The sequence below is a fragment of the Schistocerca americana genome, chromosome 5, assembly GCF_021461395.2.
Source record: "Schistocerca americana isolate TAMUIC-IGC-003095 chromosome 5, iqSchAmer2.1, whole genome shotgun sequence".
NCBI lineage: Eukaryota > Metazoa > Arthropoda > Insecta > Orthoptera > Acrididae > Schistocerca > Schistocerca americana.
Window position 1 is genome coordinate 628,069,907 of NC_060123.1, and position 25,893 is coordinate 628,095,799.

The 25,893-nt window shown below is 41.5% G+C and overlaps 1 protein-coding gene across 1 annotated transcript in view; it reads left to right on the forward strand.

Moving 5' to 3' along the window:
• Nucleotides 1-12,039: 12,039 nt before the first annotated feature.
• Nucleotides 12,040-25,893, forward strand: part of LOC124615621 (stomatin-like protein 2, mitochondrial) — a 97,540-nt gene continuing 83,686 nt past the window's right edge. The window contains exons 1-4 of the mRNA XM_047143626.1: nt 12,040-12,217; nt 12,291-12,407; nt 24,219-24,366; nt 25,596-25,716. Of these exons, the coding sequence (XP_046999582.1) occupies nt 12,176-12,217; nt 12,291-12,407; nt 24,219-24,366; nt 25,596-25,716 (428 nt within the window). The 5' untranslated portion in view covers nt 12,040-12,175. The remainder of the gene's footprint in view (nt 12,218-12,290; nt 12,408-24,218; nt 24,367-25,595; nt 25,717-25,893) is intronic.

The window sequence follows — 25,893 nt, forward strand, 5'->3', positions numbered from 1 at the left end:
TAGTATTAATCTAATCTAATCTGGGTGGAGCACCTGGCTTCACATCCGAGGCGTTTAAGGTAATCACATCAGAAGCTAGTCACCGTGAAACAAAGTTTCCAACTATATGTAGCTTGGTAGTTGATGAAATTGCCATCAGGCAACATGTAGAATTTGATGGTACATGCTATTACGGTTATGTTGACATGGGGTCATCTGTAGACACAGATAATTTGCCCATTGCCAAAGAAGCATTTGTGCTCATGCTTGTGGCTATTAATGCTTCTTGGAAGTTCCCAGTTGGGTATTTCCTGACTGCTGGTATAACTGGTGAGCAAAAAGCCGAGATAGTTAAACAGTGCATTGATCTTGCCAATTCAAGTGGTGTGAAAGTTGTTTCGCTCACATGTAATGGTTCAGCTAGCAATTTGTCAATGGCTAGATGTTTAGGCTGCAATCTCAATTGTGAAACTTTGAAAAGTACTTTTTCAGTTGAAGGGAATGATCATGAAATGTCATTTTTCCTAGACCCTCCACATATGTTGAAACTTGTGCGCAACGCTTTAGGAGATAAAAAATTTCTTTGGGATGAGCAAGGTGGTGTCATTTCTTGGCACTTTTTGGAACTGTTACATAAATTACAGGTCAAGGAAGGGCTCCACATAGGCAACAAGATCACTGCCAGTCACCTTAATTTTTTTTAAAAATAAAATGAAGGTGAAACTGGCTACTCAGCTGCTTAGCAATTCTGTGGCAGATGCCATACAGTACTGTTGTGATATGAAACTCCCAGGTTTTGAACAGGCATCTACAACAGTAAAATTTATACACATTTTCAACTGTCTCTTTGATGTCTGCAATTCCAGAACACTTTTACAAAGTGGTTTCAAGCAGGCATTAAATATAGCAAATTTTAGTGCTGTAGAGGGATTTCTTTTAAAGGCACAGAGGTACATCAAGGAACTCACTGTTGGTCCAAATCCTCAAGCAATGAGAGTTGTTGACTCAAATAGAAAGACAGGGTTTGTTGGATTCCTGGTGTGTATATCCTGTGTTTTACACATATATAGCAAAGTAGTGGGGACACAAACTCATGCTCCTCTATTGAAGTTTCTGCCTCTTTACAAATGTTCTCAGGACCACTTGGAAATGTTTTTTAGTGCCATCCGAAGTCGTGGTGGTTGGAATAACAACCCCACTGCTCGCCAGTTTGTTGCAGCATACGAGAGGCTACTAATTCATAGTGAGATCCGTGGATCAGAAAGAGGGAATTGTATAACTTTGGAAGATATTCCCATTCTTACTTTCAGCAGTTCCAATGTTGAAGATCACATAAATAACACTTCGGAACGGTGGCAGTTACTAAGCACGGAAAATAGTGCAGCGACAACTGACAACGACCACGATTACTTTATGTGTGTGATGTGTGTCTGAGGTGCTTAGTGAATTCATATTCAAGCCAGTGTTTAAGGAGTTAGCAGACCACATGAAAAATCAGCATCCCTTGGACAATCATATGATACTGCTGATTAAAGCAATTGCCACACGATACCTGCTGACACGGCAAAAACATGCAGTCAAGAGAATAAGTGATGTACTGCATAAAAATAAAATCAGGACAACCTATACAAAACTGGTACTCTTTTAAGGTCAGTAACTGATATTTGTACACAGATGTCTAGTGTGTGAGGCATCTTGTACAAAGCACTCATTATATTGAGGCAAACTGGGAATGTAACCTTATTGTAATTAATAAATGATGCACATTCTTCCTTTTCCGTTATGTCTATGTTGTTATAACCAGCTACAAAATGTTTGTGATGTCTGTATCTTAAAACTATTAGTACTAGCATATTCAGTGTATCTATGAAAATTGGTTCTTGGTGTGTGATGGAGTCAGACAATTATAATTTTATGTGTGTGTGTGTGTAATACCTTTCAAATATATCTTCCTCAAACCAACATTTGGAACTACATTATATGTAGAGTGTTTCCAAGTGATTGATACTCCACCAAACCAGTATGCAGTACTGGTTCTGCAATAGCTTGTGATCTGTGTGCTTCCAAATGGGACATACATTTCTTTTTGAAATATTTAGCCATTGTTTGGCAGAGTATGCTGTAATATGTTCTAGCCAGTGTTGTCAATGAAGTTTCCACGAGTGACAACATATTAATGAGAAATAGAATTGCCTCATTTTTGTCACATTGAAATACATTCCTATCATTGTATGGTATGTTATGGTTTTTGCTTGTGTGTCATTACAAATTATATTTTTTGGTGATCTAGGCCAATAGTGGTTTACTCTCAAAAAATGAGAGGTAGTAGTGTTCGCAGGTGGGCGTTATTGGTTTTTCACTGCTTCATTGGGCACTAAATTTTCTAGCAGTCTCTCCCCTAATCCATTGAAATGTAACCCATGTGTTGTACAGAAACTACAGCCCACAACGTTTATATCTGTAGTAAGACGTATTTTATAAATGATTGCATATTTTCTTATGTTTATTTGCTTGACTACTTTCCTGGTTTATGCAAGACCACTGTGATAAATCATATGTATGAGGAATGGTAAATAGTATTACATTTGTATCAGTCAGGAGACTGAGACATTTCTTTCATTCTCAACAAGCAATGATGTGGACTTTGTTACAATTTCATATAATATTTTTTTTACATAGAACTGTGTTATTTTTAAATTCCACAATCTTTTGAAAAAGGCAGTTAACTGAAAAGTCACATTGTAATAATTTTTCTGTGTACCTGTAACAAGCAGTTCAACAAAGTGGATAACAACAGATCAAGAAAAGCTTTTTTGCTGGAATAAAATTCTGAATATAGTACCTAATATTTATGCTTTATTTCATTCCCAGTTCCCATACTTTTTATGAATGAATAAGGAATATATAGCCTATATTTTTTATTAGGATAATGATTCCAAAAGCAAATCCTAGTTTCAATGTTAGTAAAACTTTGTCATTGGCAAGCAATGAAGCTTCTGCTTATTGATTGAGACATTCCACACTTCTCAAACTATGATGTAAAGTTTTGCTCCATGATCTGTCTCAATCCCTTCATCATTTCATTTTGTACCACTGTAAATACCTGTCAGCTTGACAAGAGAGGCTTGCATTTAAAAGAATGAAAGTTATAAAATAGGGAATGACATAAACAAAGCTCAATGAAGAATGGTTTATGCCTAAGCTACCTAAAAACACTGGGACATTGTTGCCCTGTTAACAAATCTCTTCCATACCAAAATAAGAAATTGGAACCTAAGGTAAGTAAGCAATAAGTAGAACTCCTTACTAATATTAAAATGAGTCCCATAGCAGGTGAAAATTGGAACACTGTTATACTGCCTTGGCTAACAGACATGTCATTTAAGTGCTGCTGCTGCAGTTGATTTGTTAGTTACTAAAAAAGTGCCCCAGCCTCATATTAGAGCTGCAGCATATCACTTAAGAGAAGAAATGTGGGTATGTATTGAAGTGTGTATGAACTGTATGGCAAAGAGTTTTGTTTTCTTCCTCAGGGTCAATGTTATCCAAACTGAAAGTACCTGTTTTGTGTATAACAAACACCTAATTTATATTTCTTGGGATTCTCCGCAATTATATTCCACTTGACAACGGAATGAAGGTGTGCACAATGTGACAGGTTGTTGGCTAAACATTAACTCACATTGAGTTATTTTATCAGACTTATTTATCTGCTGCTTCATTGTTTAAATAATTAACAACAAAGACAGATCATTTGGTTACCTCTTCAGATATAGATGGTGGTCAGAACCGCAATCAGTCTGTTACACATTAGTAAATAGCTGCTACAATACATCATTCTGAACTCAAACAACTGAAAAGTTTTGGTTTGTATGTCACGAAAATCGGAAAAGACGTCGTCACTTTTCGTAAATCTGGCATTGCTTCGTCCAATCAGATGATCGTAAGAATAAGTAAAGAAAGAACCCTAGTTTGTGATACACGTTGATTACTGAATTAACAAAATTGTATCGTTTACATTGAAGACTAGCTATTCGTAATATTACATTAAAAACTATTTTTAATCAGAAGAAACGCGGAATTTCGCCTTTACGAGGTTTTATTTTAAACAAAAACCTTGAAACCACCAATCTGATGACGTTACATGCGTATATGGTGCAATTAGCGACTTTAATACACGCAGCGCTATAGCACACTGGCAATGTTTTGGTCAGAGTGTCATGGCAGCGAGCCACGCCCCCATGGCTTCAAAACGTAGTACGGCTGGGATACGTAGGGGAGTGTCTCCCGACAGTACGCACTTGGCTGTTTTGACGTTTACTGACCGGAAGTTGGTCTCACGTGACGAGGCATCCTGTTCGAAGACGCCATTCATGTTGATGTTTATTGTGCTGATAACCAATGTTTACACAGACACAGTAAAATTGGCTTCACTTCTATAAAGAGTGATAACCACTTAGTTCTAAGACACAGGCACTGCTTGCGATTATGGGAGTAACTTTCTGAGCAGTATGTGATCCGTTTACACTTAATTCTTCTTTCTGTTTGTCACAGAAAAATTATTTCACTGGAATAAAAAAACGATAGATCACAGTATTTTTGGGCCATGTAGTATTATCCATTACGTTATAGCTACGCTCAGAGTCAACACTTTCAAGCTTTTCAGCTGTCAAGTTGTAATGTTTAGGGAAGTTTTTTTTGTTTTGCTGGAAGCTAATGACTGTTCATGTGTAGCCATGATCTTTTTTCACCATACAGCATTCCTTATGCAGGTTCTCAACAGGGCTGGAACTATACTGTGGCTACTTAAAAGCCGCTTTTCGTCGTCCAAAATATTAAAAATACTTCATATTCCCCGGTTTGGTCCCCCTGCATGTGAATGCGAAATAAACCGAGGTAGCAAACTTACGAACATATTTAACGCACATTTCGTTATAACAACTAAGATCCACAGAAAAAAAAACCGACACTAATCGACTGAATATTTCGGCGTATCTGTACGCACATATATCAATTACGTAAATTTCAATATGGGCCTACTGCGGAACTTTTATACTATTCTGTTTATTGAACATGAAGGACTAAAACATAAGATAGAAATTACTTCAAGCTTAACTAATTCCTTCAGTCTTCACGGTTGCAACTGCATGAAAACCGTCCTCGCAGCCAAGTCACATGACTTCCGGCAGCCAAACGTCAAAACAGCCAAGTGCGTACTGTCGGGAGACACTCCCGGATACGTAGCGCCATCTCCCCTTATTCGTACCTCCATGGTCATGACCAGTCTTCCAATATCTATGGTCGAAGCCCTCTACCTAAAGGTGCGTTTACACTGCGATTTGTATCGGCACATGTATGAGATACATGTATATACGACTTTGCGACATGTATCGCGACTTGTATGAGTTGACAAGTATCAACCTCATACATGTATGAGCGTGCATTTACACTGGTTGATATGTATCACTGTGCGATAGCTTCCGACGACGATTTGGAAGTTTTCACATTTTTATGTGCTGATACACTTGCTCTTTTGGAAAATGATAGGAAGAAAAGGCGGAGGAAGCGTAGATGGTGGCACAGAGAGTTTCTCGCGAATTAACGCCATATTTTAGAAATTATGTTAGGATGAGTATGGAGGATTTCCGCGGTTTGTTATCACTTGTGGCTCTTCTTGTGTCCAAAACCAACACAAACTTTCGGGAAGCGATTCCACCAGAGGATCAGTTGGCAGTAACACTCCGTTTTTTAGCCACTGGGGATTCCTCGTAAAACGAAGATTTCATGACAAAACATTTGCATTGTCGCGCGATTGCTAATGCCGACGTCTCACACACGATTGTCGGCATCCGTTGTCAACATTATCACGCGAGGCCGCCGGAATAACAGCAAAACATTGATATACGTGCCAGATGCATGAAAAAATTATTTAATGTATGACATACTCTGATATATATAAAACTTTTACCTTCACTTCTTGGGATAAAACTTGCACAATGGCCTCGCAAACACGAAGAATAATGTTGCATATGGCACTTTTTGATATTTTATGCAGATACATTAACGTCGAAACGACAGTTGGCACCTTCAAAACTCAAACAGCCGCCAAAGAGCCTGGTACTACGCATACGCTAATCGTCGAAATAAGCGGCAGTCGACAAGACGACAGGAAATGATAGTACTGCGAGTGCGCGAGTTCTTCAAATGTCGCTCATACATGTCGCGTATATGGCCAAAAAGCGATATACAAAATGTATACGCGACATGTATGAGCTCGAGGGCCCGCATACAAATTCCGTGAATTTTTGTATGAGGTGATGTATCGCGACATGTCAAATTGACATGTCGCTCATACATGTCGCGATACATGTATCCCAGTGTAAACGTACCTTAATATTTCCTAACACCCACACATGAAATATCGCTGCTGTCACAAATCCGCCAACAGCCCTACTACCCATCCCAACTGTCGCAAGCTGTCTTTCCCACGCTGTTTGCCGTGAGTCTTTCTTGCCTTTCTGTCCTTAAAATGTACTACCCTGCGATTGCCTTTCTGTCTGCTATCTCCTCGATGGGATCGTGTTAGTGGGTGCTGCTTACATCTAATACTTTCCCCTCTTCGGGGAAGTGTGAGGGGGAGTTTGTAGCCTTTCGGCTTTTACTCCCCTGTGTACTTGTGTGTGTGATTATTTCTGTACTTTTTTGATGTCTGTGATTTGTGATGTTTGTTCTGTGTGGGTCTGGTACTTGCCTGAGGTTTGGCGAGATAATTGTAGCATTTTGGGTAGGAGTAGGATTTGGGAATGGGTATTGGGATTTTTCTCTTCGACTTAGTCGTCGAAGATCGTCATGGGGCGATTGTGTTTATCGCGGGACATGTCATACCGACCTAGGGAGTGGATGAGAGCATTTCCCGACCTGGAAGTACCTTCATAGAAGGCCCTTGCCAGGTCTTGAAAACGCTCTCTCAGTAGTGGGATTTCCGCAGCGGCATGCAAATCGTCGATAGGGAATCCAAGGGGTAAACGCAGTGCCCTCCTGAGGGCGCGGTTCTGCAGCCTCTGGAGTTTGTCCAGGTGCTGCTTCGCCGCGTATCCCCAGACAGGGCACGCGTATTCCATGACTGGCCGGATCAGGGCCTGGTACACGTTCACTCCTACCGAGCAGGAAAGGGAGCTGGATGAGTTGAGGATTGGGTACAGGATGGACATTCTGGCACAGACCTTCCTATGGACCTCGTCTATGTGGGGTTTCCACGTAAGACGAGAGTCCAAGGTTACGCCAAGGTACTTGGCGGTTCTGCGCCAGGGGAGTTGGGTTCCGTTTAGGTGAAGGTGGAGGGGGGGCCGTTGAGGAGGTTCGCGCCTTCCGAGCCTACGGGTGATCAGCATCGCCTGCGTCTTTTCAGAATTGATGGTGATTCGCCAGCGACGGGCCCAAGTTTCTGTGTCATCTAAAACCCTTTGTAGCCTACGGATGACCAGGTCCTTGTTCGCGTTTCTTGTGTAGAAGGCTGTATCGTCAGCGTACTGTGCAGTGTGCACCAGGGGGGCCGTTGGAGTGTCCGCAGTGTACAGACTGTACAAAACGGGCCCCAGGACCGATCCCTGTGGCACCCCAGCACGAATACGCCTTCTGGTGGAGGTGGACGTTTCTACTTTGACAGAGAAAGTTCTGTTCGAGAGATAGCTTTTAATCTGTTTAACTATACTCCCGGGGAACCCTTGGGTGTACAACTTGTAGAGTAGCCCTCTATGCCATACTGAGTCAAAGGCCTTGGCTACGTCAAGTAGCACTATCCCGCAGTAGCCTCTGTGGTTGAAGCCCTCTGTGGCTGCTTCAACCACTCTCATGATCTGTTGTGGGGCAGAGTGGTTCTGCCGGAATCCGAATTGGAAATCCGGCAGAATTTGCTCTCTGGTGATGTGTTCTTGTATGGGTCTTAGCAGGAGGCGCTCGTAGATCTTGCTGAGAGTTGGCAAGAGGCTAATCGGCCTGTAGTGCTGCGGGAACAGAGGGTCTTTCCCTGGTTTGTGTATTGCGACCACTTCCGCGTGTTTCCAGCAAGCTGGGAACTCGCGGGTACGAGTAATCTCGTTGAAGACGTTCGCGAGGTGTTCGATCGCCGTGGGTGGGAGGTTTTTGACCAACTGGTTGGTGACATTGTCATGTCCTGGCGCCTTTTTGGAGGGGAGGTACCTAATTTCTTTTGCCACGTCTTCGGGGGCAAAAACTGTGGGTTCGTCTTCTGGGTCCTCCTCAGCATTGAGGAAGACAGCCAGTTGACGACGGACCACTCTTTCATGCTCATCATCCTGTGGTTCAGCCGCTTGGAACTGCTTCTCGAAAGTGTCGGCGAGGGCGTTGGCCTTTTCAGCATGGCTGTAGGCCATACCCCGCTCGCCATGCAGTGGCGGCATCCTAGCGCGTCTTCTTGTGAATTGTTTGGTTGCTTGCCAAAGTGTGTGATCGTCTACTTTGAGGGCTGAGAGGCGGTTTTGCCATTGCTGGTTTCTGTGCTCATTGAGCGCTACCTTCAATTCTCTCTGTAGACGATTGAGCAGCCTCCTTGTGGCCTGGTTTCTGGTTATCTTCCACTCTTTTGCCACTCTGTTCTTATGTCGAATTTGAGCTAGCAAGTGTTCCGGGAGCTGTATTTGCGGCGGCGGGCCATCCCTTTGTGGAGGGGTGGCTTCTTCCGCTGCCTGCAAGATGGTGCCTGTTAGGTCTTGTAGCGCTTGTTCTACTGTTTCGGCAGTAGGTGGCGGGGCGCGAGCGATATCAGAGGCGACAGTTTCTCGGTATCGCTCCCAGTTTGTACGTTTGTAAGACGTCTGGTACCGTGGGAGTGCTACCCATTCTCCCACGTCGACCTCTAGGATCACTGGGTTGTGGTCGGAGGACATTCTGTTGATCGTCCTCGCGGTCACAAACCCCGTAATCCTCCTAGTGAGAGCTATGTCCAACACGTCGGGCCTGCTTCCATTTTTTGGAAAATGTGTGGGCTCGACTGGACCCCAGGTTTCGAAGTGGTGGTTGCGTGCTAGTTGTTGCAATCTGGCGCCTGCTCTGGAGGTTACTCTAGAATTCCAATCAGGATGTTTGGCATTGAAGTCGCCCCCTATTATGAGTTTGCCTTCAATTTGCCCTAGAGTAGCTATGTCTCCCTCATCTATCTGGTCTTGTGGGGGTCGGTAGATTGCAACGATTGTTAGGGGTCCAGTGGCAGTGGCTACTTCCACCGCCACTGCTTCGATTTTATTGGTAGCTGGTAAGAATACCTGGTGGTGGGGGATCCCTCTTTTTATGTATATGGCCACTCCTCCGCCTTGGGTTGGCCTGTCTTTGCGATAGCTAACATAGTTGGGGACTGTCGCTTTTATTCCCGGTTTTAAGTGGGTTTCCCCCATCATGCATATGTCGATGGAGAACTCCTTCATGAGTTCTCTGAACTCGACCTCTTGGTTAACAATGCCGTCTGCGTTAAAGACGCACATTGTCAGGCCATGGATGTTTGGTCGTCTATCCATGATGGGGTTTTGAAACTACTGAGGAAGTCGCAGAGGGGAGCGACTGCTGGACTGTTGCCTGGAGGGCAACGAGGATCTGTGTGTTCTGCTTCTGGGCTTCCCTGAATTCCTTCATCATTTCCATGACGAGGTTCATGGTCTGCACCATTACGCCTAACAACTGATCCATGGGGGGGGAGTGTGTGTGGGGTTCCCTAGAGCTTCCTCCGTCTTGGTGGACCTGGCCGTTGGTGCTGTGTATATCCCGGTGTTGTTCTGTTTGTTGTGTCTGGTGTTGTGGTGATTGGGCCACGCTTTCATGGTTCCTCAGGGGAGAAACCACTTCCGCATATGTCGCCCTCGGTGTGTCCGGCCTTGGTTTTACCCAGGCCTTGTCTGTGTGTGTTGTTGTATTTTGTTTTCTTGTGTGAGTGGTTGGGTTTGTGGTGTTCTGTTTGCGTGTGTGGGGGGCGGCCTTTGCGCCCTTTGCCTGCTGTGAGTGTCTTTTGTGGACCTCACAACCTTGGTAACCCGCTGTGTGGTTTTTGCCACACAGCGCGCACCTTATTTGTGGGTCCGTGTGCTGGAGTGTGCATGTCCTGGTGTCGTGGGCCTCAGCGCACTTCCTGCATCTCACTGGCATGTTGCAGTGCGCAGCGATGTGGTTCAGGCCCTGACACCTGAAGCACTGCACCGTCTTGTTTTTACGGCGCAGCGGCTCCGTGGTGACAGGGACTGCCAGGACCATCGTGATCTCCCTCTTGTTTTGAGGTACGTCAGGGAGTGTTACCTGGTACAGCGGCCACTTACTGTTTATGCTGCCCATTTGCTGTACTACCTTGACGACATACCCCCGGGCAGTCAAGTCTGTTTTGATTGCCTGGGGGGATACTCGTCTTGGTAGGTCTCTGATTACTATGTTTCTGTTTCGTGTCTTGGTTGTTGGGAAGGTGTAGTGAGGTATGCTTCTTGTGCTGAACAGTGCTTTGACTGTGTTGTAGTGTTCAAGTGTGTGTACTGTGACTTTTATTTTGTCTCCTCCGGCGGGTTTTGCCTGGAAACTGCCTCCCCCGATTTCTGTCTTGAGCAACTCAAAGAGCTCCTCGTAGTTTTGAGGAAACTCTGCGACAATCGGGGGGAGGTGGTGGGCGACTTGACTCTGTGTTTGCGTTGTGTTTTCTGTTAACGCTGGCTCCTCAGCAATCACCTGGAATCTGTTTGGGGTGGGTTCCACTCCCCGGGCTGGCGGAGGCCTCGGCTGGCGAAACATTTTCCTCGCCAGCACGAAACCATCCGAATCCTGCCCAGTTACACGGTTCCCTTCCAGTTCCGGTGTTTCCTGGTCCCCTCCCAGAACGACGACAGGTGCTGTCGGGGGCGCAGGCTCCTCGGAGGGTGTGGACGTGGTTAGGGTGGGGGTGGTGGATTGCTTCTTCCCCTTGGAGTGCTTCTCCTTCCTATCCTTCTTAACACGCCGCTGCTTTGTTGTGGTGGACTTGTGTGGGGGGGATTTAAGGTATTTGGAACGGGTGGAGGACTGAGACGAGGGGGTGGGTTTGGGGAGGATTTTGGTCGGCAGACGGGGCATCTGCTTGCCATTCTTCATGGATGTGAGGAATTCGGGAAGTGTGCCGGTGGCGTGGGCAAGCAGGAGCGGAGATAGGACGAGGTTAGGAGGGGCAGGATTGCAAGTACTGACTATATATTTTGATGTTGGTGTGTTGTGTAAGACTGCTGTGTTTCTTGCCATGTCCGGGGCGGGAAGTGGGGCTGCTGCCAGGGGGGTGCCAGTTACAGCCTTCGTTGACACCGTTAGGTGGCCCGGCTGCATTGCTGGCCCTACTTTCCTAGTGGACGCGGAGGTCTGATCGGCGGCGGCGGAAATCTTCTCTGCGGTTCCGCGGCCGGCTGCCAGGTCCTGGCCCACGTTTTCCCTAACCTTGGGGGGGGCAGAGCATGGCTCTGCGGCAGCTGGGGCGCTCGAAACGGCCGGAGACGCGGCCCGCGGCAACAACAAGACGCGCCTTTTGTCGACAGCGGAAGACCGCTTCGACCCCAAGGCATCACCTGCACCAGACATATCCGCAGCGGCGAAAAGCACGACAATGCTGCTCTAATTACTACCTGAGGTTGCTTTGCCCTCAGATGATGTTGAGCGCCAAACTGTGTTTTAACAAAAACTCAGTTGGCCGCTCCTGCGTCCTTGGTATGCGTAAGTTTCAAAGCTTTACGCACCCTCGAGACGTAACCCGCAAGCAGGTCCCTATGGCTCGGTGTAGTATCGTATGCGCTCCTGCAGCTCCGCACGCGATCACTGCACAGTACGACTGTCACCGAGCGACTTGTTAGTGGGTGATCGCACCCAGATGTACGGACAGTATCACATTCCTGTATCCTGTGACTCTTTGATTAGCTTACTAACTCAGTTTATTCGTAGATGTGGCAGTAGAACTTTTTGCATTGGTCACCAAGTGAGTACGGGCGCTAAAAAAAAAAAAAAAAATATAAAACTTTTCGGAGCTGCCAGCAATATCTGCGTGTAAAGGTGTATAACAACATCTTTGATGCTCGTGGTCTGTAAACAAATGCGGAGAGCTGAAATTGCATGTGGTGTTTTGATCTGTGTTGGAAGTCAGAATAGAGTCAAGATTGTTTGATGATATAGTGCAGTAAGATTTGATGCAGTTATGGTACTGTCATGTAGTGTACGGCTGCGACCGGTGTTGTCGGTACGTGTCATGCTAGGGGAATTCCAAATGTAGCAAAATCAATCTTTTAAGTGCAACGTACTTGTGATTTCAGGCTGCTGTTGGCCGAGCTGTCAGACTCGCACCGCAACATCAAATTACAACATTGCAGATCAGATGGAAGTCGTACACACCCATGAACACCGTAATAATGTTCGTGCCTCAACAAGAGGTAAGACCATTAATTGTGAATCCAGTTTTTGGATTGTGGTTCTTTCTTTCTGTTCTTACGTGGTGCCTCTGTCTCTCATTTCACCAAATATCTAACAAACTTTTCGTGTATTTCTCCAGTTGCATGCCCAGCAAAGTCGATCTATGATATAGAAATGTTTCGGAGAAGGCATGCAGCATGCATTGATGAGTTGCAGGTGTATCGCCATACGATAACTTTGTGTAACGCGGCGGACTTGGGTATGATTTTCTTATGAAGTAGTCTGCACAATTCGGTCGTGAAATCAGGGTTTGCAACACACAGTGCACACAAATGTATACTAGATAAAAACATCTCTCGGCGGATATTAACGAGCGATATTTTGACTGGCAGACATTAATGTAGAGCGGTCGGAAATATCTCAAGATGAAAACGTTCTTTATATTTCAACAGTGTTGTTACGTATAATTTATTATAGCACACATAGATATGTTTGCTGTACTGGAAAGTACGGAGGTTTTCTCTGTGTCCTAGTTCCAGCAGCATATTCATATAAACTGAAATGAGTGTATGTACACTACCTGATCATAGCCTTCGAGATACACCTATGTAATGTGGAGTTTACCGATAGATGTCATGAGAGGCAAACCTGCCAATATAAAAGGAGATGGAGAGTATTGTGTTGTCATGAGAAAAGCAGTAACAGTGTAGTGGAACAGTCAGGAGAGCTCAGTGACATGGACTATTCAATGTATGTCACCTGAGTAACAAATCAGTTAAGGACATTTCAACCCTTTGAAAGTTGTCCAAGTCAACTTGTTGGTGATGTGACTGTGAAGTGGAAACATGAGGGAACAGCAGCAGCTAAACAAATAGCAGGCAGAGCTGTTGTAAAAAATCACAAAAATCGGGAAGGATTCACTCGTGAGTTCTAAAGTGGTGCTGGCAGTACAGTTGGCACAATTGCTGTGTGTAGAAAGTAAAAAAGAAGGGGATACAATGGTAGAGCAGCTACTCATAAACCACTCATTTCTATCGCCAGTGCTAGGCGACACTTGATCTTTTGTAAAAATGGATGCCACTGGATGGTGAATGACTGGATCTGCGTGGTTTGCAGTGATGAGTCAGGTATACCTTGTGGCAGTTTAGTGGGAGTGTTTTGGTTTGGTGAATGCCTTGATAAACATGTATGGCACTTTAGTGCCAACAGTGAAGTGTAGAGGAGATGTTGTTAAGGTAAGGGGTGGTGCTCATTATTTGGGTGTAGTCCCTCTTTGTGCTTAAGAAAACACTAAATGTGGAAGGACAGGAACACATTTAACAGCAATGTGTACTGTTACACTAGAGCAGGGGTGCTGAATCTCTTTAAGGCTTGAGATCTACTACAAGTAATTTGGTCCGTTTACAGATCTACTGGCTTCAAAACTCATAAAGGCTTAAGCATATAACAACACTGTAGCCAAAATTAACCATTTTAGTTACACAAAACACATAATAGACAATTTTCCAACTATTAAAACTTGTAGACATACTACTAAATTTTCAAGATATTACACATGTGAAAAAAATTAAAATGTATGTCGTAAATCTTGAAAACAGTGTTGTGATGTACTTGGCTTTGCATATCATTGGCAAGTTTATTAGAATCTGGTGAATAATTTGTCAGAGCCAACCCTACACAGTCCGAAAGAAGAGGATGTCAGTCAGTTTAATTCCATAGTTACAGTTTACTATGTTCATCATTGAAAACACTGCCTTACATAGACAAATTGATCCAAAAAATGATAAAACATAGAATACCATTTTTATAATGTGAGAGTATCTTTTTACACTCACCAATTTCTCAAAGTTATCTTCATTGTGTTCTGACTTTATGAAAATGTCACTCTGAAATCGTGTTATTTCCTCCTTTCAGGTTCAGTCACACTGGGGGGGGGGGGGGGGGGGAAGGAAGGAAGGAAGGAAGGAATACTAATTTTACTTACAATATCATCCACATCCCTTTTTGGAAAGGTTGAGCTATGGAAGCTAGAACAGGTTCCATTGCATCGAAATCTGAAAATTGGTTTTCCTCAGTGCTGTCAGGTTGTCCATATAATTCTTTGCAGCTTCTTGATCCAATGAAGGTTTGTGACTGTTTTTGAGAAAAGCATTTCACATTTAATTTCTATAACAATGCAGGAGGAATGACTGTTGCTTGTGAAATGCAGATGGAGGAAAAAAGAGGTGGAATCAATGTTGTCATATCTATCGCCTACAGAGGCTGTGCGGACACTCATTGTCAACAAACTGGTATTTTACAAAGCAGTTCATTTCAACAGATTTTGGACAAAGGTTTTGAATGATTGGCTCTTAATGCCATGGTAATGGACTGGTCAATTGTGATTGTGATCAATGGGTCGAGCGCCCTAGCAGTAGAGGAACAGTTGAGAGAGATTGATTCTTTGTATCAGCATGTAAATGCACTGTGTCATAAAGCAGCGTCTTTGCGACACTGGTTTGTGGACAATAACATTCCTAAAATGCTCTAGTCTCCCGAGAGTCCCAACTTGAACTGAGTGGAATACTTTTGGGATGAATCACAACATCGACTTTGCTCCAGACCCCATCGTCCTACAACATTACCCTCTCTGGATTCAACTCTTGAGAAAGGATGGGTTGCCATTCCTCCAGACACATTCAGACACCCCTTTGAAAGTGTCCTCCATATAGTTCAAGCCATCATAAAGCTGAAGGGTGGACACGTCCCATGTGTACTAATGGGTGTCCCAGTACTTTTGAACAGATGGTGTATGAGTTTCTGGCAGTCATTTTTTCTTCAGAGGTATCTTTTTAATTCTCTAATGATCTTCTTCAGTAGCAACAAAATGTTCTGAACAGAACTAGTTGCCCCACTAGTTTATAATATGTGATATAATTCTGTAAAAAGTGTAAAATAAATTATTACAACATACACTTCATGCACTCACTTCCTTACAAACCATTTCAAATAAATTGCTTGATACGGTTTGCCACTAGGCAATGGCCTCCATACCTGGGAGAAAGGGCAGGCACAACCCCTCCTCCCTCCCCCATTTCTGCCCCCTCTGAGGGTTTTTTTAAGTCTCCTTTTGTATTCCAAAATGTTAAAAATACTCTATACCTCCAGGTCTTGCTCACCCCCCCCCCCTCCCCTCCCCCAGTGTACCATATGGACACCCTTGCTACTAGGTATTAGATTTCACAGCTTGTCCACATGGTAACTTAGCTTCTAAATATACACCCAAAGGAAGTTGTGTTTTTAAACTAAAATCTGTGTTTTGTGTTTTATTTCATTCAAGCAAAAAATCTGTTTCCTCTATACCAGTAAGATGCTTACAGTGGTGGATTAAAGAAATGTTATGGGGGGGGGGGGGTGCCTTGGAGAGAAAGAGAACCTGGGGTGTCCCCAGAAAACAAAGAAAAGAAGGTCTTTAAAATGTAGTATTTCAAGCTTTTTGAGACTTAAAAAACATATCAAAGACGTAGGAAAGATGTGCTTTATTTTGGGGATACATACGTCTAAAATTTTTTCAAAAGTTGGACATCAGAGTCGTTACATAGGCATTTACATTTACATAATTGTTAACAGGAAAGTATCAAGTTACATTAGCATTTTGTAAACACAAATACTTCACTTTAAATCAATATTAGTAAAGCTGTAAATAAATCCATAATTCTTTTTACGTTTTCAATTTTTAAACTGTTTAGGGTGATACCCATTCTGAAATAAATAATAGTATGAGTAATAGTCATTACAAACTTATATAAGAGATATAAAACAATAATTTTGAATATAATATGATATATTTCTGTGTAGTGAGTGGTTTAAATTTTGGTAGAAGTTACGTTAACAATTTTTGTATTAGCTCTCCATTTGTAAAGTACATATTTGATCCGTTTTATGCATATTAGCAGGTGGTTTATTGTTCTTACAGTTCTTATGAAAGCGCAAAATCTAATATAGTTTTGTAATTATTAATTACTCTATCTTTCCTCATCAGCTGGCTTGACAACATCTAGACCTCAGAAAGCATACATCTTCTCCTCGTTCCACCCTTTGCAATAAATCTGTCTATGTCTAGAATGAAATTTTCACTCTACAGCAGAGTGTGCGCTGATATGAAACTTCCTGGCAGATTAAAACTGTGTGCTGGACCGAGACTCGAACTTGGGACCTTTGCCTTTCGCGGGCAAGTGCTCTACCAACTGAGCTACCCATGCACGACTCACGCCCCTTCCTCACAGCACACTTGCCCGCGAAAGGCAAAGGTCCCGAGTTCGAGTCTCGGTCCGGCACACAGTTTTAATCTGCCAGGAAGTTTCATATCAGCACACACTCCGCTGTAGAGTGAAAATTTCATTCTAGAAACAACACCCAGCCTGTGGCTAAGCCATGTCTCTGCAATATCCTTTCTTCCAGGAGTGCTAGTTCTGCAAGGTTCGCAGGAGAGCTTCTGTGAAGTTTGGAAGGTAGGAGATGAGGTACTGGCGGAATTAAAGCTGTGAGGACGGGGCGTGAGTCGTGCTTGGGTAGCTCAGTTGGTAGAGCACTTGCCCGTGAAAGGCAAAGGTCCTGAGTTCAAGTCTCGGTCCAGTACACAGTTTTAATCTGCCACGAAGTTTCAAATCTGTCTATGATTTTTTCTTTGTTAATAACAATGTCCCTACATACGTACAGTAAAGCAAGCCCAGTTAAGTGGTTTTGCCCACAATGATTTCTTAACCAAGTCTTAATCAATTTCCATGTAGAGAAAGATCTTTTGGTTGTTGAAGTTGAGACAGGAAGACAAGAACGGATCAACATTGAAGTTGTGATCAAGGGGAAAATGTCTGTAGTACAAAACTGCAAACTCTCAACTGCAGAGCTTGGTAGAAGTGTTTTCTTTGCATCTTCCCTTTTCCATTTTGTCATCCACAACTTGACTTCTGTACCTCAAATTAGAGATACAGTCACTTTCAACCTTTCCAAACAGTTTATAATACTTTCTAGCCAGTGTTTCGGTATCACTAATCACTGACTCCATGGATCTTGTCGACAAAGAACAGACTTTGGTAGAAGCGTGTTCAGGTTGAAGAGAATTAGAATGTTTTTAGAGAATGTGCTTTCAAGATCATTGCTAATTGTGTTGAGAATGGTGATGAAGACATTAACCCTAAAATAACTTTCTGGACTCGATGGAGCAGCATTAGATCTGTTAATTTGGCAAGATGTATGTCTGGGTGTTTGGATGGTGCTTCCAACAATATCTGCGATTCTCTTGGCTTCATCATAAAGGAGACTGAACTCTGCAACTGCATTAGCTCGCTTTGTTTTAAAGACTGGTAAAGTGTCGTTTATGGTATCAGCTGCTTCTGTAACATCAATAGTTTCTTTTTGGTAAAATCTACTGAGAGGTAATGTTTGACAGAGCACATCAGCAAGGCACACTAGAGTTAAGATAAATTCTCCATTACTGATAGCATATAAAAGCATCGTAGCTGTTACACTAGAAGTATCACTTGAAAAATGTGACCATTGTGACATTTCCTCAAGGCGCTACAAGATTTTTTCAATTTTTTTAAGAAACGACACTGCAGATAACTGCCTTTCTAACCATCTTGCTTCACACATAGAGACAAGCTGACTGCTTGTATGCTTAACGAGTACAGCATTTCTTTTTGGAGAGGCTGTAAAAAATGAAACAGCCACCTTAACGATACCAATTGAATTTCTCACTTGTTGCACACCAGAACACATATAAACAGATAAATTCAAAGAATGTTTGAAACTTGGGGCTCTTTCAGCTGTAATACATTCTTTCTTTATTGTGGCAACTGCTCCGACAATCTCGGAACTCGTGACTGAGCAGCCATCGGTTGCAGTACAAGTACATTTACCAAGATCGAGAGTAAGATGTCTCGTAGTGTTAATCACAGTTTTACCTAAATGTATTCCAGTCATTCTGGTATCTTTATTCTCTTCATCTGCTCTACCTTTGTTACATTTATTAGAGAAGCGTCTTCAAAAGACTCAAGTTGGTCATTTTCATCGTCAGATGTTGAGGAGAAATCTTCGTTTTTATTACTTTTGAATCCAGCTTTGAAGTTTTATTTCTACAGATTTGTCTGTGGCTCCCGTGGATTGATGAAACCTATGAAATCTTCTCTGATCACATCTTTATAAACATATCTTTAAAAAATTGACATCTGATTTTTTTTTTTTTTTGATTCTGTTTGCTACCTGAGAAATAATTTCTTCACCACAGCATTCAATCAACTCATTTTGAACAGTTTTACTTAAAAATGTGCATCTTTTATTACCAGAGCTATACTGTGCTTCTAATTCAATTTCCCCACATTCTTTGGTGCGAAATTTCATCAACTCTTTAAAGTTGTCTTTATTTGATAGTTCGGAATCATTAGAAAAAACAGAGCCACCATCTACATGTCTTCTAAAAGGCATGTTCTACCTTCCAAGAAATATGACGTTTTGCAAAGGAAATGACAACAGTTTTTATTTTTTTTTCCATTCTCTTTAGTCGGTAGGTGTCAACTTGATTTTCAACTGATTTATTTGGATTGTGGTAAGAAACCAAAAAGTCATTGGCGCGTCCTAAAGCTTGCGGATGATATACTGCTCTACTTTGGTTTTCCAGGTCACCATCTTTACATAATAACTTATCAAATTTTGTCAGAGGTACAGCCACTAATGTGTTTAACTTCATTCCCACATGATACCCACCCTTAAGAGCAGGTACAAAGAAATGACACACTTTGCAAAATAGACCTTCTTTGGATGGAGACAAAACTAACCATGCTTTATATTTATCTAAGTGCTCACTTTTCAGAAACCTTCTTTCAGTCTTCCCACCCTTATTATGAGTAGAATGTGGGTAACTGTATTCAGCAGGAGGTTCCCAGTGGTTTTGCAGTATAGTGGCAAGCACACTATCAGGTGGTTTAGTCGCAATATGTCGACCGATGTCATTTTCGTAATGTACCTCTGAAACGGAAGTGTTATCTGCAGGTGATGAAGTTGAAGCGCAGCTCATCTGATCACCTGGATCATTCAAAGTGGCAAGCATTGGCGGTGTTGAGTCCTCAATCTCATTATGCTCATCTGAATAGATTGCACCAATGCATTGCACCAAAGTCATAAGTGATATGTCTTGAACCCTCCTGCCTCACAAACGTACATGGCTGCTCACTCTGCTAATAGACTTTTAGCCTAAATGCGCATCAAAGACTTAATACTATCTACATATACGTCCATACTCTGCGAGTCACTGTGTGGTGTGTGGCAGAGGGTACTCCGGGGTACCATACGTTAAGGTTTCTTCCTATTCCATTCCCGGATGGAAAGAATGACCGTTTAAATGCCTCTGTATGAGCTCTTAGTCTCTTACTTACCTAATTTTGTCTTTGCGAGATATATATGTAGGGGGATATGCATCGCATCTGCCAAGATTTTGCGTCTGGAATTTTTCAAGATGGTTCTGGCGTGATATAAGTCTTTCTTCGGGTGTTTGCCAATTCTGACCTCTCCACACGTCACTAACGCTCTCTCGCCAGTCAAACAAGCCTGTTACCATCCGTGCTGGCTTTCTTTGTGGTTGCTATATGTCTCCCATTAGTCCCGCCTGATAGGAGCCTCGCACATTTGCTCCGTATTACTGGCCGAAATGTCTGTGGGTCTGTTCTACTTCCCTTTTTGTGTGTCAGTGTGACTTGTGCTCCTTTCCATTCACTGGGGATAACGCCTTGTTCAAGAGACTTGTGGTAAATTATGGTCAAGAAAGGGGCTAAATCAGTCACAAATTCTGTGACAGGAATTCCATCAGGGCCTGGAGCTTTGTTGTGTTTTATAGATTTAAGCTGTTTTTCGACATTATTTTAATCTAGCTCTTGCTGAGATCTTTAATTCTGTACTGAGTAATTTTATATAGAACCTAAGGTTCGTGCAACGTACCGCAAAAGAGTACACTGGCTGGCTGGTGTGAAATGTTTGGCCAGCTTGATTGACTATAATCTACATTGCTTCTTCCACTTGTTACCTAAAGTAGCAAAATAAATATTAAAACACAGCAAGAGTATTTATCCATTAATTAAAAAGATTCTCATCAGTTGCATAAGTGGTTGCAAATTTGTGATAATTTTTTTATAGATTGTAGTGATGGAATAAAGCTTTGTGTCAGACGTCACATCTGACACAGCTTTACATCATAATTTAGTAGATGTGGAAGTCCTCAAAGACCCTTCTGTTTGTGAATTTCTAGTTAGTTGACTGAAATAAGGGTGATTATTTAGAAAATTGCAAGAAGCACATCTAAGCTGTGGTAATAACTGTTGTCTTGTAGCGGAACCATTTGACAGATTCGAAGGTGTATTTACCATTTTAAAAATACATACACGCTGCATATAAAAAGATACACTTGTGTTCATTTCCATTTGACACTGACATTTCAGGTTCTACTGCATCAAAGTACCTTACCTGTTAGTAGTCAAACATTTTGGTTTTAGATCACGGTGCACAGGAAATGAGCATGTTTTCGAAAAAAATAAATTACCACATTTAAGTGATATATTATAATTAGGCCTAAAGGTCACACATTGGATGATTTCACATGGAAGGTGAGATTTAAACGTGTCCTGATAGGTAAATTGCCATGATACTGACAGAATGATGAAGCAAAAATCCAGTTCTGTTTCTGTGTAAATTTGCTACCATGAGTTGTTTCTTTTCGTTTGTTAATTGTACAATTTCATTTTATAGATTAATATGGAAATTGTAGTGTATTGTATTTATAGCTATCGGCAATAAAAAAGTTAAGCAGGCAGTTCTTTGCAGGGCCTGCAACTTGGCATGCAAGCACAATGCCAGTTGTTTGCTACTTTAGGAACAACTTGCGGAAACAACAACCTTTCATAATAATACATTGTTGAGACTTCATATTCAAATATGACAATCCGATGTATCCTCAGAAATGGTCAATCTGCCTGCAAATCTCAAATGAGACTGACCACTGGCAATTTTATCATCAGAATGCCCCCTCCCCCAGCTGAAAATAACTTCCGAGGCAAAGGTACTTGCCGTAGATGTCATTGATACCAAGTTTAACAGTTTGTAAAAAATACAAGGAAACAGAAAAGATAAGGCTATTCTTTGCAATATCGTACAATTTCCACAAAAGGACTCCTTAAAACAAGTACTTCTGCCCATGAAAATATATTACTTGTCACTGTCTCGAACATAAAATTAATTTGGTTTGATTCGTTGATCACAATGATGGGTGGCCATAAAAATACTTTATGCCCAATAAGTTAAGTAACATACATAGAAAAACTGTCTACTTTCCAATTTAAGTAGACAGCCGCAGCATATGAAAACAAGTTAACAACTATTGAAGAAAATATAAAAAATGCTTCTTCCTATAAAAATTGTAGTGTAATCTCAAATAGCTTGACTTTAAGAACTCAGTTGCAAAATTAAGTAATACATATACATGAACAAGCAACTTTTGCCCATATAACACCTCACGAACCATAATCTTACGCTGTAATAAACTCACCTGTTGTCTTCTGTTTTTTAGAGAAAAAAGATGTTATCTTTGAAGCTTGTTTCATGGTACACAGATGACAGAAATGAAACAGTCTACACCAGTAAAAGGAACTGTTCATATAAGCTATTCAGCCCAAGATGAAATGTCTAAGAGCACAACACTGACGATAAGGGATGCACGCCAGGTAGCAACGGACGGGCTTAGTGCAGTGCACGCCACTGGTCGGGGGTACGGAAGTCAAGAAATCCTAGCGGGCAATTCCCAGAGAAGCGGGGCAGTATAGCTGTGCTGCAGATGGCTAGGCTGTTCTGGCTGGGGGTTAGAATCCACCCATGGGCATGGATGTTGGTGTTACCCTGTGATTCTACTTTGAATAATAAAGTTGTATAGGTTAAGTCACAAGCAGTACATGGACACAAACTTTGACCTGAAATAGATCCTAGAAATGATCAGAAATATAGAGATTAGAGAAAAGCAGATAAGAACAACAAACTGTTACACTCTATATCTGGCTAAAATGGGGTACCACTTGAAAGGCCAAATTTTAATTTTAAATAAAAAACGTTCCCAGAGTGTACAGCAGGGTGAAAACATAACATGATGAAACTCTAGCTACTCCAAAAAATACAAACTTTTTTCACTTAGGTAAAGCAAAGTAAAGGGGGCACTCCCGCCCTGCGTCCCCCTTTAATCCACCAGTGGATGCTTAGGCTATTATATCATCATCACAGTTCTTGCTGATGGAGTTTGCTTGTGACAGTGGCTTAATGTCACAGTGAGCCTTCTTGCTGACCACTTCATTACCTGATATAACAGTTCATGTTCGTGTTGTAATATGATGAATATTTTTACCAGTCTTTGGAGTCTGTGCTGTGGTAGGAAGCTTGAGCTGCTATGTATTCTTCAGGCACTTCCTTTGGTCTCCTTGTCACACATCCCATTTACATCAACAAGCACAAGTTCTTGCTTTGGCAGACATGCTAAGTGCTCAGCTACAGATGATAATGTTCTGGTGTAGTGTTGAGAAATTATTGAAAGATTTAAAGAATTAAGTGAATGTGGGCTAGACCGAGCGAGGTGGCACAGTGGTTAGACACTGGACTCGCATTCGGGAGGACGACGGTTCAATCCCGCGTCCGGCCATCCTGATTTAGGTTTTCCGTGATTTCCCTAAATCGCTCCAGGCAAATGCCAGGATGGTTCCTCTGAAAGGGCACGGCCGACTTCCTTCCCCATCCTTCCCTAATCCGATGAGACCGATGACCGCGCTGTCTGGTCTCCTTCCCCAAACAACCAACCAACCAACTGAATGTGGGCTAAAAGAATTTCGGGGCAGTTTTTTGTTAAAAATCTTCATTGACTCAGGCGGAAGGTAGACTCGAGGTATAGGTGCTAATGTACTGGTTAAACCTGGCAAGAAGTGGACTACTTTGTATAGAATGTGTTACATAAACATTGTGAATGATCATCTGCTATATGATTTTCTTCTATACTACTACTTGTGCATGACAGGATATGTTCTTTAAAGTCTAGACTGATTCAGTATTTCTGTACTGCTCATAAGTTGGCAACTAATCAATTTGTGAATCCATGGTAGTTTGATGTAACAAGTGACAGATTAGAAAATAGACATTTCACTTCAGAGGTGGAGTGAACTGCTGCTTCATGATAGAAGAAAGTTTTACATATCAGTTATGGCTTGTCAGCCCAGAAGTTTTAAATGAAGTTAATACTGGCCATGAAAGCCTAAATTGTATGATCAAAAAGATAGTGTTTTAATACTTAACTTTGAATGGAGGTTGTGAAAATAGATTGATTTCTAGCAGATCATGATGTCTGGGTTATGATGGAAGGTGTTAATTTTGTTGGGAGTTCTTATTTCAACTGTATCTTACTTGACATACATTTACTTCATTTACTGTGATAAGTATTTGGTCAATTTTTGGGGATACAGTAGCTGCTGCTTTTTTCCCAAATACGTAGTGGAATTTGCTTCTATGTGACAATATTCCTTTACTTTTTGCTAAGAAACATACTGTCTGCTTGCTGCTCTCTCATTGGCTGCATATAACCAGCAGTTGATACATCCCCCTTGGGCCCATCATATCTAACAGCGAGCACTGACAGTGTTGCTACATAAAACACTCAATGCAACAGTAGCCCTAATCTAGACTTGTAACATATACTTCTGTCTTCTGAATGAGAAAATTATTGTTTGTTTGCAAGACAAGCACCTCACCAAGTATTGATACTAATGTATTTGATATTGTAGGCATGGATTGTTGAAAGAATGGGGAAGTTTCATAGGATCTTGGAGCCTGGACTGAATATCTTATTACCAATTGTGGATAAAGTTAAATATGTTCAGAGTCTAAAAGAAATAGCAATTGATGTCCCCAAGCAAAGTGCAATCACTTCAGGTAAGCTACTTTCAATTGCGAATACATGACAACAGCAATGAATCTACTTTGTTATACACATTTGCATGAAGTTTTGGCATTAGAACTGCAGTTTTCTTTCACCTTTTGGTATTTGATTGTAATATGTTTGAAGTAAGAAATATTAAAATTTTTGATAACTACTGTGCAGGTATTTGTTTGGCACACTTTTACTTGTTCAAATGACTATCATAGCAATAGAAATAGAAATATAATTAACTTAAGGGGTAGGACATCAAACGAGCCAACTTGGGCAGGAGGGACACCACAGGACATTTTAATTTCGACTGTCTATACTTTTACAAATAAGTTCATAAAACTTTGTCAGCATGACCAGGAAGGATTCAGGATTCACACTCATAGCAGTGGAAGTTCAAAAACATAACAAAATATTTTTTTACATGTGAAATTTCATCATTTTTTTCACTTACTATTGGTTGCATTTGTTGCTATAGGTACATTTTTCTTCATAAGTAAGAGCGTTTCTGTGATTAATTTTGCACAGCATACAAACCATACTTACAGGTCTATGAAACTATAGAATTTTCCAAATCTATTGAAAACTGTAGTAAAAATTGGGATAATTGACTATAAAATTTGAGTTTTTTCTAAACGTGAAGATTGAAATGTAACAGCTCATTCATTTTTTTCATAAATTAAATAAATTGAAGAGTCTCATACACCTGTAAGTATGGTTTGTATGCTGTGCAAAATTCATCGAAGACTTTATATTACTTGAAGAAAAGTGTATCTATAGCAACAAATGCAGCCAATAGTAAGTGAAAAAATGATGAAATTTCACAAGTAAAAAAAAATATTTTGTTATGTTTTTGAACTTCCACTGCTATGAGTGTTAATCCTGAATTCTCCCTGGTCATGCTGACAAAGTTTTATGAATTTATTTGTAAAAGTATAGACAGTGGAAATTAAAATGTCCTGTCGTCCCTCTCCTGCTCCAAGTCAGCACATTTGATGTCCTACCCCCCATAAATTAAGATGAGGCAGAATTGCTGATTCAACCTCTCCACCTTTCTTCCCTGAGGGACATAGAAATTACGAAACTTAGATATAGTACTTTCTAATGTTAAATATTTCTGTTGGCAGTACTTGGTATTTCACCTTTTGACAGCCAGTTGCGGCAGTCCTAAGTTAATTTGTATATTTTCATATACATACTGCATATTTGATCCCTTTTTGTGTGCTTCTTCCAGACAATGTGACATTAAATATTGATGGCGTGCTTTACTTAAGAATTATTGATGCCTACCTGGCAAGTTATGGTGTTGAAGATCCAGAATTTGCAATTACCCAGCTAGCTCAGACAACAATGAGGTGTGTTTGCATCAGTTCCTGTATCTTTCATGTACACATATTCATAGAACTTCTCTGTTGTAATTCTGATAGTTAACAGTTATTTACTTTCCATGACGTGGACTATTTAATGATATATAATGTGGAATATATAAGATGTATTTGAAATAACATCTGCTTCCATAACCCATAAAAATT